This window comes from Myotis nattereri (genome assembly GCF_964212035.1).
Source record: "Myotis nattereri genome assembly, chromosome: 3".
Classification (NCBI taxonomy): Eukaryota; Metazoa; Chordata; class Mammalia; order Chiroptera; family Vespertilionidae; genus Myotis; species Myotis nattereri.
This window is the reverse complement of record NC_138077.1, coordinates 94,220,218-94,234,886: the sequence shown is the minus strand read 5'-3', so window position 1 is coordinate 94,234,886 and position 14,669 is coordinate 94,220,218. Positions and strand designations below refer to the sequence as shown.

Genomic DNA, 14,669 nt, shown 5'->3' with positions numbered 1-14,669 from the left:
TCATTATAAAAGAAAAAAATAGTCCATTAGATATCTTAGTCCATTAAGTCTTGAGTGTTCAAATAGACTGTTATAAAATGCAAATGTCCCCACAGGAAGCAGCAACATATGGAGGTTAGCTATAGCTTGTTGACAAAAAAGACATGAATGAGAAAGGCTACAGAATTCAGTGGGCAGAAATCCCAAGAAAAAAAAGTCCTTGTAGGAAAAGAACCAACAATGTTTCTTAGAGGTTGTCCTAGAAATCCAATAAATGACTGAGGCTTCAACTACTGCATGTAGAAAGACATGGCCCAATTTTCCAAGGTGTCTATATCATTACAACTTTTAATGATACAGTGTCTGAAAGGGGTAAAAATGTCAAGCACTCAGTGTTTATTAATGAAAAGAGTTTCTGCATAAAAGGTGCTTATAGACATTTAGACAAATCACTAAATTTCAGATTTGATTTATGTCTTTTCTTCAAAACCAAACTAGGCTTTCATGTACAGTGTAACTTTGTATCACTAAATAAAATTAACGTTTGGGTGGGTTCTACTATGTAATTGTATGTTTTCACTTATTAATATTTATTAAAGTTACATAGACTTCAGATAGGAGATCAATGTAGCTTTGGTCAAAATTTTTCTTCTAAAGATCATTATTCAAATTTCTTTGTTATACTAGTTATACCCCTCCTTGCTTTGCTAGCTCAGTAATAATAACATACCATTCTTCCCATTGTTTAAAGTGAAACTTTAGCCCTGGCTAGTATGGCTCAGTTGGTTGAAGCGTCGTCCCATACATAGGTCTCGGGTTCAATTCTCAGGTAAGGGGCACATACATAGGTTGTGGGTTCGATTCTTAGCCGGAGGCAAGTAGCTCCCTAGCTCAAAACCTTCAGTGACTAACCATAAACTATCATAAAAGCCTAAACTAATTAATATGACACTGTAATCTTCTATTATGTGATCTTGATCTATCTTTTCAGTCTACCCTTAGTATTTTTATGATCATCATTCGCCAGTTAATCCATTATCTAAGAATCTACATGCTTTCCTACAGCAGAAATGGCTTTCCTCAAATTTTTCTACTATAATCCTATCCATTTCTCAAGGTCCAGGATTAAAATATTTCCCTTAATAAATCAAGCAATCTCTCTCTTCTCTCTCTCTCTCTCTCTCTCTCTCTCTCTCTCTCTCTCTCTTTCCCTCCCCTAATCAGGCTTAAATCAATCAATCAATCAATCAATTAATCTCTTTTATTTATTTGTTTTTCCTGGTTATCTGTTCTCCATTGGAAGATTCCCTTCCCATTTGATGCATTATGCCTTACATCATACTTTTATACATCTCTTGTCCCTGACTTGCGGGTCAAGGACAGTGCTATAAAAAGATTGCATTAGATTCCAAGTGTTCTGTAAATGTATTTTGGTTTGATTATATTTCAATTTGATCATAATAAAATGTATTTTATTACATTATATTATTAAATATAGAAGGATTTAACCTGGGGGCATTATGTTAGCAGTTTGGAGCTGAAAAGGGTCACGTAGGAACTATGACAGGTCTGGCATTCTTCATGGAAATGGTGAGGTGAGAACATTTGCTTCCTGGGACAGTACAGCTCTTTTTTAGTGCAGATAATGTTATCACATCGATATGCTTTATCTGTCTCCTTGTGCAACACAGAAGAAATTTTGCAAAAGCAATTTCATTCTTGAAAAAGAAATAAAAAATAATACCTATTTGCCTTTTGTTGTGTCTGAAGGGGACAGCTGGAAACAGGGCCATTGCCTTGCAACTGCAATAGGTGCAAGGAGTGGACACTGCTGACACCATGAAAGTTGAAAGCAGAAAGACAATGAATCAGGGAACTTAATGATATTGTCACAGTGCTGGGGTCACACTATCTCAGGGCTTTTATTATGTGGAAAACACAGTTCTCTTACTGTTCCAGCCACCTGGAGCTGGGGAGGGTATCTTCCTGTAGCTACAGAGACCCTGACACCTAGGACTTCTCATTGGCATCAGACATCTTGCTTGGGTGGCAGACATTAATCATGATTAGGGCTCCAGGGGAGAAGAATATTATTTCTGCTACCTACTTAGAAATTTGTGCTGCTTTGTGACTAGGCCCTAAAATTGCCTTCTCCCCCTGCCCATGAATCTGGTTGAGTTATAATCTGTTAAAATACACTGTATTATCCTATCTAATAAAAGAGAAACATGGTAATTGGCGTACGACCGCTACCCTTCCCATTGGCTAATCAGGGCAATATGCAAATTAACTGTCAGCCAAGATGGCAGCCGGCAGCCAGGCAGCTTGAAACTAACATGAGGCTTGCTTGCTTCAGTGATGGAGGACTCCAAAGTTCCCAGCCCGCCGCTGCAGGCCTCTGAGCTGCAAGCAACTATGTAACAAACATAGAAGCTAAACAAAACCCCAGAAACCTGCCGGGCTTCAGCCAGCAGGATCGCAACATTGTAAGCAAAGGCCAGAAACCTACTTTCAGCAGCGGAGGCCTAAGAGCTGGAGCCAAGCCTCAAAGCTAAAGCTGGCCCAGAATAAAAAAGAAAAAAGAAAAAAGAAAAACAGGAGCGGTTGGGAGCTTCAGTCACCCGCAGCCTGAAATCAGCCCTCAGCTCCTCACCCAGACTGGCCAGGCACTCTAGTGGGGACCCCCATCCTGAAGGGGGTGTGACCAGCTGCAAACAGCCATCATCCCCTCACCCAGCCTGACCAGGCACCCCAGTGGGGACCCCCACCCTGATCCAGGACACCCTTCAGGGTAAACCAGCCAGCCCCCACCTGTGCACCAGGCCTCTACCCTATATAGTAAAAGGGTAATATGCCTCCCAGCACCGGGATCAGCGTGACAGGGGGCAGCGCCCAAACCCCCTGATCGCCCTGAGGCTCTGTGTGTGACAGGGTGTGGCGCCCCAACCCCCTGATCAACCCTGCTCTGTGTGTGACAGGGTGGGGCGCCCTAACCCCCTACACCCCCCATGGGCCCTGCTCTGTGTGTGACGGGGTAGAGCCATAACCTCCCCATCGACCCTGCCTTGAATGTGACAGGGGATGGTGCCCCAACCCCCCAATCGGCCCTACCCTGAGCATGACTCAGGGTGGAATCACAACCTCCCAATTGCCCTGCTCTGTGTATGACGGGGGGTGGGGAGCCCCAACTCCCCAATCGGCCCTGCTCTGAGCCCGACCAGGGGCTGCACCTAGGGATGGGCCTGCCCTCTGCCACCCAGGAGCAGGCCTAAGCCAGCAGGTCGTTATCTCCTGAGGGGTCCCAGACTGCGAGAGGGCACAGGCCGGACTCAGGGACCCCACCCTCCCCCGCGAGTGAACAAATTTTTGTGCACCGGGCCTCTAGTCCTATCTAATAATAGACAAACATGCAAATTAGCCATCCCTCCACCACACTCAAGCCATGCCCACAAGACATGCCCACCAGCCAATCAGAGTGACTATGCAAATTAATCTGACAAAGATGGTGGTTAATTTGTATATGCAGATGTCAAGCGCCCCAGGAGGCAACAACAGCCCTGGGCCGCAGGCTCCTAGGACCATTGCCGGCCCGGGAGGCGAGGCCTGCTGCGCCAAGCCATGTCTGCGGGCTCCCAGGACTTGGACTTGGAGAGTAGAGCTGGAGAGGAGTGGGCAGAGAGCGGGAGGTTTGGAGGACTTGGCAGAGCAAGAGACCACTGGACACAGAGCAGAGCGAGAGAGAGGGCGGCTTGGAGGGCACGGCTCCCTCTGTCACCCCAGCTTCCTCATCACAGCTGTGGAAACTGAAAGCAGGGAGGAGGAAGTCCCACCTCCACAGAATCATCTAGAATCAGCCTTTGGTCAGACAGCTCTCAGTGGCCTGACAGCCAGGACTCTCATTCACCTGCATCTCAGACCGTGACAGTAGAAAGGTGGGACTATGTCTAAAGAACAACTGTTGATACAACATAGCTCTGTAGCCAAAAGATGCCAGCATTATCGACAGAAAATGTCTGCAGAGCAGCGTGTATCTGATCTTGAAAGAAAGCGGCGCCTGTGACAGGACGTATCTGAACACCAGCTACTGGAAAAACATCGCTCTGATGCCAAAAAACACTGGCGTTATCGACAGAAAATGACTGAAGACCAACATGCCTTTGAAGTTGAAAGAAGGTGGTGGTGATGACAGAATATGTCTAGAGAACAGTCATCAACAAGTACTACCAATACCGGTAGGAACTGCCTTCTCAGCGAAAATGGAGTACATGAGGATGCAATCCTCGAACATAGTTGTGGTGGAATGACTGTTCGATGTGAAGTTTGCCTATCACTAGATTTCTCTGATGAAAAACCATCTGATGGGAGATTTACTCGATGTTATTGCAAAGGAAAAGTCTGTCCAAATGAAATACATTTTCCAGATTACCCAGCATATTTAAAAAGATTAATGACAAACGAAGATTTTAACAGTAAAAATTTCATGGAAAATATTCGTTCCATAAATAGTTCTTTTGCTTTTGCTTCCATGGGTGCAAATATTGCATTGCCATCAGGATTGGGCCATACTGTTTTAGAATACACGGACAAGTTTATCACCATACTGAAACTTTACATCCTTTGGATGGTGTTTCTCGGAAGTTTGCTCAACTCTATATTTTGGATATAGCTGAAGCTACAAGTAAAAGATTAGCAATGCCAGAAAACCAGGGCTGCTCAGAAAGACTCATGATCAACATCAATAACCTCATGCATGAAATCAGTGAATTAACAAAATCGTACAAGATGCTACATGAGGTAGAAAAGGAAGCCCAATCTGAAGCAGCAGCAAAGGTATTGCTCCCACAGAGGTAACAATGGCAATTAAATGTGATCGTAACAGTGACCCAGGTAGATATAATTCTCCCCGTGTAACCGAGGTTGCTGTCATATTCAGAAACGAAGATGGAGAACCTCCTTTTGAAAGGGACTTGCTCATTCATTGTAAAGCAGATCCCAATAATCCAAATGCCACTAAAATGAAACAAATCAATATCCTGTTTCCTACATTAGATGCAATGACATATCCTATTCTTTTTCCACATGGTGAAAAAGGCTGGGGAACAGATATTGCATTAAGACTCAGAGACAACAGTGTAATCGACAATAATACTAGACAAAATGTAAGAACACAAGTCACACAAATGTAGTATTATGGATTTCATTAAACGTGTGGGACACGTTTAATCCTATTTTAAATGCAGAAAAATTAACTCAACAGTTTATCATGGATTCATATTAAAAAATGGAGGCCAATTGGATAAATTTCATCAAAGCAAACCAATCTAAGTTGAGAGTTGAAAAATGTAGTGGTTTGATGGATTATCTCAAATCTAGATCTGAAAATGACAATGTGCCGATTGGTAAGATGATAATACTTCCATCATCTTCTGAGGGTAGTCCCAGAAATATGCAGCAGCAATATCAGGATGCTATGGCAACTGTAACGAAGTATGGCAAGCCTGATTTATTCATAACCATGACATGCAACCACAAATGGGCAGATATTGCAAACAATTTACAACGCTGGCAAAAAGTTGAAAACAGACCTGATTTGGTAGCCAGAGTTTTTAATATTAACCTGAATGCTCTTTTAAATGATATCTGTAAATTCCACTTATTTGGCAAAGTAATAGCTAAAATTCATGTCATTGAATTTCAGAAATGCGGACTGCCTCACGCACACATATTATTGATATTAGATAGTGAGTCCAAATTATGTTCCTCTAATTAATTCCCTTTCAATGTGCACAGATTTCGTTCACCAGGCTACTAGTAATTTTATAACAGTTGTCAATTTACAATTATTAAGTTTTTCTTCTTCACTAATTTAAAAGCTCCATGAGGGTAGTAACTGTATGTGCCAGGAAAATTCCTGTATTTATAGCATCTAGCACACAGCTGGCACACAGCTGCTCAGCAAGTATCTGTGAAATGAATGAATGAATGAATGAATGAATGAACAGAGGGTATCAAAAACCGTCTCCCTGCTACTTCCTTTGCTTACATTCCCATGCCCTGAATCTCTACCAGTTCAGACTTACAAAGGTGAGCTGTCCTGCACTAAATGAGACAAGAAAGAGAAAAGGGAAGGCGGTCCCTTTACAATATGACCCGCTCTCTCGCTACGTGGAGGGAAAAGAAGACAATCTGAGGCAACTTACAAGATTTTCTAAAGGAAAAACTACACTGTCTCTTATATTTGCACACTGGATCAAAATACTTTTTAAACATCCAGAATCACACTTTTTACAGCCAGAATGAAACTTAGGATTAATTCAGTATTACTGAGCTGAGGAAAGATTTATCAGTCGACTATTTCAACTTTTCAGACAAGGAAACTGAGGGTCACTGACATCAAGAGCAGCATTAGTCTTTCTTATTCTCTATGATGTAAAAAAAAATTGAATGCAGATAGTTATATTCACTGACAACAAAAAGGATATTTTCCCAGAGATTTCGTTCCAACTCGGTAATCAGTGTAGCTCTTGGTTGGGTGGAAGTTGAAAATAAAAAGAAGATCTGCTCTCTCAAAAGCGATGACCTTATTGGCTTCATGCTTTTCACTCACATAGGCCTGCAAGAATGAACACATACACAACATTTAGATAAAACCTAGGCACTGCCACAAGTCAATTATTTACAAAAAAGCTGTTTTTGTCTTTATGAATAGCTTTGTTAGTTATGAAGCCAAAAATAAAAATGGCAGCATATTATTTTTTTGAACATGTTGTAATTTTTCCATATTAAACTCTAAGCCAATAACAGTCTCAAAACTGTTTGAAGAGTATAAAAAAGTCACCAGCCATTGCCAACGTCAAACAAAGCACAGAAGATTAGTGCTATGGCTCAGGTTTCAATTAATAACATGGCACCTGTGGTATATATAAAGTATTTGTACTGTTATACTGGATCTATGGATCTATTTGTAAGTGGATTTTCTTTAAGACTTTTTAGTTCCAGATTAATGAGGTAAAATATATAAAATTACTTTTCAAAATATGATGTAACATTGTTATTATATTGAGGTATCTACAGTTGCAGTTATCTTAAAAACTTTGTATTATTGTCTAACTTTTTCAGATTCAACAATAGTATAAAGTCCTTTACAATATATATTTGCCTAATAAAAGAGAAAGTCTGAAAAGAAATTACAACATTTACACACTTCCTTATTTTATACCATGTTTTACAGCAGGCAGCGAGGAGCCTTTGCTTTTTCGACACCACTTTCTTCCACTCTCTGATTTGCAAGGACTTATTTCCATGCATATCAGTAGCACCACTCTTGGTAATTTAGAAATGGGAACTAAGGCTCCAGAGCAAGCAGCATGCCTTTGGTATTCAACATTGTTCCTATTGAAAAGGAGCATCATTTTGCTCTCTCTTCTGGAAACAGCATTACTAATAAACGTGATTTGGGCATTCATGTCATGCAGCCAATCTTACTGAATATACAAGTACCTTTTTCAGCCATTTTAAAAAAAAAAACCCACATAGACACCAAAGTAAAAACACATCATCAGTAATTTCAAACAGCACCCGTAAAAAGTAAATGGATTATAAGTAACACATACTATATGTTAATTTTTGCAAGGGGGAAAAAAAAGCCTGCATAATATTTGCACCTGTTAATTACATTCTGGAAAACTTATTGAAAACTGAGACTTTAATTCCAGAAGAGACTCAAGCTCATGAAAAATACAAAAGAGCATGCAGGTATAATAGCATCTATTGAAATGACAGCTTAGAAACCAGTAAAAGAAGGAGGAAAAAATAAAGAAATCTAAATGTTGTCAAAGTAATTTTTTATGAAAGCATCATAATTTATATGAAGAAAAAGTCAAAATAATTAAGATGTTTCCCCCACAATTTCCAAAATAAATTTCATGTAGAGCTTTTGTCATTTATTTTAACCAGTTGAAATAAAAATAACTAAAATTAAATAACAACAAACTAAACAATAAAGTAAGCAGGGTATCACGTTTAAGATTTTCATTATCTATTGGAGAGACTACAATAACATGTTTTGACAACCTGAAGTTTATTACAGGGCACTACACACTGAATAATAAAGTGCTGTTTAAAAGACCTGCATATAGATTTAAATCGATTGCCTTTCTGAGCATGTACAACATCAGTGATTAAAACATAACATTTAGAGTAAAGAGCTTACCTGTGGTGCCGAGAGCCAACCACATCTTTCTTCCAATTGATTCATCTCCCTGTCAAAGTTATTTAAAAACTTATAGCGAAGAAGGTCATCATCAGTTAAATGAAACTGCCTTCTGGCATAATGGTAACTCTCATTATTTCCTTTTCTTGGGAAGTCTAACCATTCTGGATGCCCAAATTCGTTACCTGCATTAAAAAACAAATTTAGACTTTGCTTAGTAATGTTAGCATTTCTTACTAAGATAACTCAATAACTAAATGGTGTAAAGTCCTTACAAGAAGTCTGGGTTGTGATTTAGTGGTGCTGTCCTGGGAATGACACAGACCCTGGCTCTGAAAAGCAGAGTCCCACATCAAGAGGACCGGCTGCTGCTGGGCTCAGAAGCCTAGGGTAAGTTCTCAGCCAGGCATGTATTCCCACTTCTGAAAGCAAGCATCTCTGTCATACTTATCTCATCTTTGAAATCATCGCTGAGTAATTTTTAAAATCTCTATTTCTCTAATCTCTTCAATCTGTAGAATGGGTTATAATTTCAGATGGCTTTGCATGTACATTATTTTTTTGGATTTTCAAAGACACTCTCTATTATATCCAATCCACAGAGGAGAAATCCAAAGCCCTGGGCAGTTAAGGGATTTGTTCAACCTCACACAGATAATAAGTAGAAAAGGAACCACTGAAATTTAGTTCTTCTGATTTAAATCCACAGTTCTTTCTACCTCATCCCAATAGGCAAGAACGTCATAAACTTCAGGTGCTACAGAAACACATGTCATCGCTCATTTTTTGCTCAGATGTATGTGTTACCATTAGACATGTACCTTTAATTTCAAATGTGTGTGTGTGTGCGCATGTATGTGTAACTGGAACACTTGTTTAGAAATCCATTTCTATATTATCTCTTACTATAATGATGAAAACCAGAAATCTTACACACTTGAAAAATGATATAAAACTAGGGGCCTGGTGTACAAAAATTTGTGCACTCGGGGTGGGGGGGGGGGAGGACTCAGCCTGGCCTGTGCCCTCTTGCATCTGGGACCCCTCAGGGGATAACCACCTGCTGGCTTAGGCCCACTCCCAGGGGGACTGGGCCTAAGCTGGCAGTCAGACATCCCTCTGGCAGCCCGGGAGCCCTCGGGGGATGCCCACGTGCCAGTGGGGAGCAGGCCCAAGCTGCAGTTGGACATCCTTAGCGCTGCTGAGGAGACAGGAGAGGCTCCCACCACCACTGCTGTACTGGCAGCCATCAGCCTGGCTTGTGGCTGAGCAGAGCTCCCCCATGTGGGAGCGCACTGACCACCAGGGGGCAGCTCCTGCATTGAGCGTCAGCCCCCTGGTGGTCAGTGTGTGTCATAGTCACCAGTCATTCCCATTCTTTCTGCTGTTAGGGTCAATTTGCATATTCCCCTTTTATTATATAGGATAGAGGCCTGGTGCATGGTTGGGGGCTGGCTGGTTTGCCCTGAAGGGTGTCAGGATCAGGGTGGGGGTCCTGCTGGGTTGTCTGGCCAGCCTTGGTGAGGAGCTGAGGGCCATTTTCAGACTGGCCACACCCTCCTCAGGGTGGGGGTCCCCGCTAGAGTGCCTGGCCAGCCTGGGTGAGGGGCTGATGGCTGTTTGCAGGCTGGCCACAGCTCCTTCAGGGTGGTAGTCCCCCTGGGGTGCCTGGCCAGCCTGGCTGAGGGGCTGATGGCTGTTTGCAGGCTGGCAACAGCTCCCAGTCACCCAAGCTCCCAGTGGAGGCTGGCTGGAAGCAGGTATCTGGGATTTATTTGGCTTCTATAATTGAAACTTTGTTGCCTTTTGAGGAGGCCACAGCTGGCTAGGGCAGGCGGGAAGCTTGGCTTCCTCCATCGCCGGGGCAACCAAGCCTCCTGCTTGCTCCAGCTCCATGGCTGCCAGCTGCCATCTTGTTTGGGTTAATTTGCATATAGTCGCTCTGATTGGCTGGTGGGCGTGGCTTGAGCAAAGGTACGGTCAATTAGCATCTTTGTCTTTTATTAGTGTAGATTATATATATATATATATATATTTATCATTAGAATTATCAAATTTAGATGTTAGTCTTCTAACATATTGCTCATACTGTCTTCCCCAAGTTGGATTTCTACTTTATGGCTTCTTTCTCCCTCTTCCCCTTAAAAATTAATCACTATTTTCTAAAATTTATTTTCATTTACCCCATTAACACTACAATTTTCTAAGACAAATTTCTCATTTCACTTAGAAAGTACCATAGCCAATACAAGTATGTTCTACTTTAAAGCAACTAGTATATTAATATTCTAATTATACAAACTTATAAGGTTGGATGTAATCTGAAATAATTTATTGCAGAATTGCTTTATGGCAACCTCTGCTAGGAAACGCTGCAATTTACATTTCACTTTTCAGGACCATAGTCATCAAACTAAAAACAACATCCAAACAAATATGTCGGTGGTAGTTTCATAAAAATTAAAGTGTCTACAAACATATGGCTAAATTTTAATATTTCAGTCTAAATATTTCTTATGATGTTCCCACTATGTGACACAGGAGGGACCCAGATTTCTGACTCTATGGGCCCCTTTTACTTTAGGATGCCCTAAAGTGACACAAGGAACTTCCCTCTGCTACATTTAGGAGTCCTGCCTAGGTCTGGCGCCTGATTCAACCAGCTCAAGGTGTAGCCACTGCATAGCTCGCTCCATCACCCATACAAGTGGCGAAATGATGTAGCTCCAGAACTGTAGTGGAGCATATTCCTCACTGATAACGAAGGCACTGCCAGTCTAGGGAATATCGTATGTCCCAGTATTAGAGGGATTTCCACTAGTGGAGAATGTTAGAGCCTAGAAATGCCACAAGGTAGTTAAAGTGTAGTCACAGACAAGCTGGATCCAGGCTTTCTATAGGCAAAATACGTTTTATTTTGCTATGGCTACAGATCCCTGAGGTGGCTCCAATGGTAATAAGCAATTCCTTTAGTGTTTTCTGGGGGAGAATGTTACATCACTGCTATCCCAATGGTCACAGTAGAGGCAGCTGCACATACTTAATGTCTGCTTATCATGTGCACATGCAGTGCTCTTCCCATTTACAACAAACTTCAAGCACTGGTAGGTGCTCTTATCGTTGCAAGTTCACAGATAAGAAAACTGAGGCTGTTAAGCAGTAGGACTATGAACCCAGATAGTCTGGTTTTACACCCGGACTTGGTGAAGGAGTTGGGTTTAGCCCTAAAATAATGTTTGTGGTGAGGAGAAGAGGTGGTACAGACAGGATGAGGTCAGATTAAGATAAGCCTCATGAAATTTGGATCTTATGTTATAGGCAATACGGAACCAAAAGCCCTATTAGGTGGGGAATGAGAAGTTCAACTGTGTTTATTACTAAAATACCTCTGGTGCAATATGGAAAAGACACTGGGTGTGGGGGACAGTTGAATAGTAAGAAATCTAATATGGAATCCAAAGTATATGGCAAGAGAGTTTTACACTAAGCGAAATAAGCCAGTCAGAGAAAGACGAGTAACACATGATCTCACTCACATGTGGAATTTAATGAACACAATAAACAGATGAATAAGAGGTACAGAGACATAGAAGCATGGAGCAGACTGCTGACTCTCAGAGGGAAGGCAGGGTTGGGTGGGTGGGAAGAGATCAACCAAAGAACTTGCATGCATACATGCATAACCCATGGACACAGACAATAGGGTGGTGAAGGCCTGGGGTGGGGGTGGGGGTGGGGTTAGGTCTGGGCCAGAAGGGTTCAATGGGGGGAAAAAAAGGGAGCATATATAATACCTTCAACAATAAAGATTTTAAAAAAACAACCTACCAAAGTATAAGGTAAGAGATGACAGCTTGCAATGAGAATGGAGAAAAGAATGACTGATTCAGGTGGCATTTCTGAGGTGGAAACAACAGGATTGGATGACTGGCTGCTGAATGGAGGTTGAGGAAAAGGGAGGTATGAATACAATTTGAAGTTTTGGGCTCAGAAGACTGAGCTGTGACAGCACTGGCTGTTCTAGGGGAAGATGATGACAGCGGGAGTGTGTGGGGAGAAGGTAATGTGGTCACTTTTTGGCATACTGAATTTAAGACCTGAAGAATATACAGGCACCCATGGATTTAGAGTAACATTGCTAAAAACAAGGTACTGAAATTCAGGTAAGATCTGGGGATGGGGAGCAAGAGTATGTTGTAAGGCCTCAATAAACAACAGAAGTTACAGCCACAGGAGGAAAAGGGCCATGGGCAGCAGCTAATGGAACTGCAGGCAGAAAGGAGACAGATTAGAGAAGACAGAGGAACAAAGGTTAGCAGAGGAAGCAGAACATAAGAAATACAGAAGGCTAAGAAGAGATTCAAGGAGGGTGGTCAGAGTCAAATGCTACCAAAACAAAAACAAAACAAAAAAAGAAGAACTTGTGATATCATCACGCCTTGGGAATAGTAATAAGATAGTGTAGAGCTGTGCTTTCCAATCAATTAGTATGCTCCAGAGGAAACATACAGAGTCCTAGAGAGCTTATTAAAAATATTCCTGCTCATTGATTCTGATCCACTACCTTTGAGGCGAGTCCTTGGCAGCAATTTGTATTTTCATCAGCCGCCCTGTAATATTCTGAAAGCAGGAGGGCTGAGGCCACAGAACAACAGCATAGAGGTGTATATATCTCAGTGAGGACAGTTAGACAGTGTGATGCCTGTGAACACAGGCTTCTAAGTCAGAGACTGGGGCTTTAGTTCCAGCAAGGCTACTTAAGTGATTTTAGTGAATTTAGGCAATGTAATCTCCCCAGTACTCAGTTTCCTCGTCTGTAAAATCAGATAATAAGTTTCATAAAAGCTCTTTTAAGCTGTTCTAGAGGCACTTAGAACAAGGTCTGGCATCTATAAGCTTGCAAGGTATGGAAGCTTTGATGCTACACACTTCCTCTCATTACTGATGTGGTTCCGGAACAAAGGACATAAGGGGCAATAGGAAGAGTTATACTAAAGCTAACATGCCTGACTCCCATCATTATGAGGAGGAAACTGACCAGCAGATACACAAGTAACCAGGATAAATTTGAAAGGCAGCAATTTGCTCCTCTTCACTTAGGTTTCAGGAAACATGATTCCATTCTTTAAAGTGCAAAAATTCTAAAATGATGCATTTATTCATGTATTTAATAACACAAATTTTCCTAAGCCAAGTATTAATGCCCTTTGAATTATATACCATTTGAGATCTTAAAAGGCAGAATTAAAAGTGAAAATAATTTTGCTATAAGATACCCAGATTGATAGGATTAATCAGGTTGCTACATTAGGATCCCTTCTCCACTTTCTTCCCTCATTATTCCTATATGTTCATCCTGAAAAACCTGTGAACAAGCTCTCAGAGTTTATATATACTATTATAATACACACTAGAAGCCCGATGCACAAAATTCGTGTAAGGGTGCCTCGGCCCTCGCAGCCCCATACGGCCCCAACCCCTACCCACTGGTCATTCTGGAAGGTCATTCTGCCATCTGGTCTAATTAGCATATTAGCTCTTTATTATATACTAGAGGCCCGGGGCACAAAAATTTGTGCACTCGGGGGGGGGGGGGAGAGGGGTCCCTCAGCCTGTCCTGTGCCCTTTCACAGTCTGGGACCCCTCAGGGGATGACCAACTGCTGGTTTAGTCCCGCTCCCCGGGGGGATTGGGCCTAAGATGGCAGTCAGGCATCCCTCTGGCAGCCTGGCAGCCCTTGGGGGTGTCCACTTGCCAGCGGGGAGCAGGCCTAAACTGCAGTGGGACATCCTTAGTGCTGCTGAGGAGGCGGGAGAGGCTCGCACCACCAATGCTGTGCTGGCAGCCATCAGCCTGGCCTGTGGCTGAGCAGAGCTCCTCCCACGTGAGAGCGCCCTGACCACCAGAGGGTAGTTCCTGCATTGAGCATCTGCCCCCTGGTGGTCAGTGTTTGTCATAGTGACCAGTCATTTCCAGTCCTTCTGCTGTTAGGGTCAGTTTGCATATTACCCTTTTACTATATAGAATAGAGGCCTGGTGTACGGGTCGGGGCCAGCTGGTTTGCCCTGAAGGATGTCCCGGATCAGGGTGGGGGTCCTGCTTGGGTGCCTGGCCAGCCTGGATGAGGGGATGATGGCTGTTTGCAGCTGGTCACACCCCCTTCAGGGTGGGGGTCCCCACTGGGGTGCCTGGCCAATCTGGGTGAGGGGCTGAGGGCTGTTTGCAGGATGGCGGGTAACTGAAGCTCCCAACCTCTCCTTTTTTTCTTTTTTTTTTAATTCTAAGAATTATTTACCTTCTATGGCTGTCACTGGAGCTGAGAGTCGGCTTTAGCTCTGAGGCTTGGCTCCAGCTCTGAGACCTCGGCTGCTGAAAGCAGTTATCTGGGTTTGTTTGGGTTCTATAATTGAAACACTGTTGTGGTCCTGCTCACTCCAGCTCTGACGGCTGAAAGCAGGTTTCTGGGGTTTGTTTAGCT

General features: G+C 42.5%; 1 protein-coding gene across 1 annotated transcript in view; it reads right to left on the bottom strand.

Moving 5' to 3' along the window:
- Positions 1-14,669, bottom strand: part of GBE1 (1,4-alpha-glucan branching enzyme 1) — a 361,817-nt gene that overhangs the window by 38,068 nt on the left and 309,080 nt on the right. Inside the window, exons 13-14 of the mRNA XM_081087408.1 lie at positions 8,192-8,376; positions 6,462-6,592 (exon numbers count right to left, since the gene is read on the bottom strand). Of these exons, the coding sequence (XP_080943534.1) occupies positions 6,462-6,592; positions 8,192-8,376 (316 nt within the window). The remainder of the gene's footprint in view (positions 1-6,461; positions 6,593-8,191; positions 8,377-14,669) is intronic.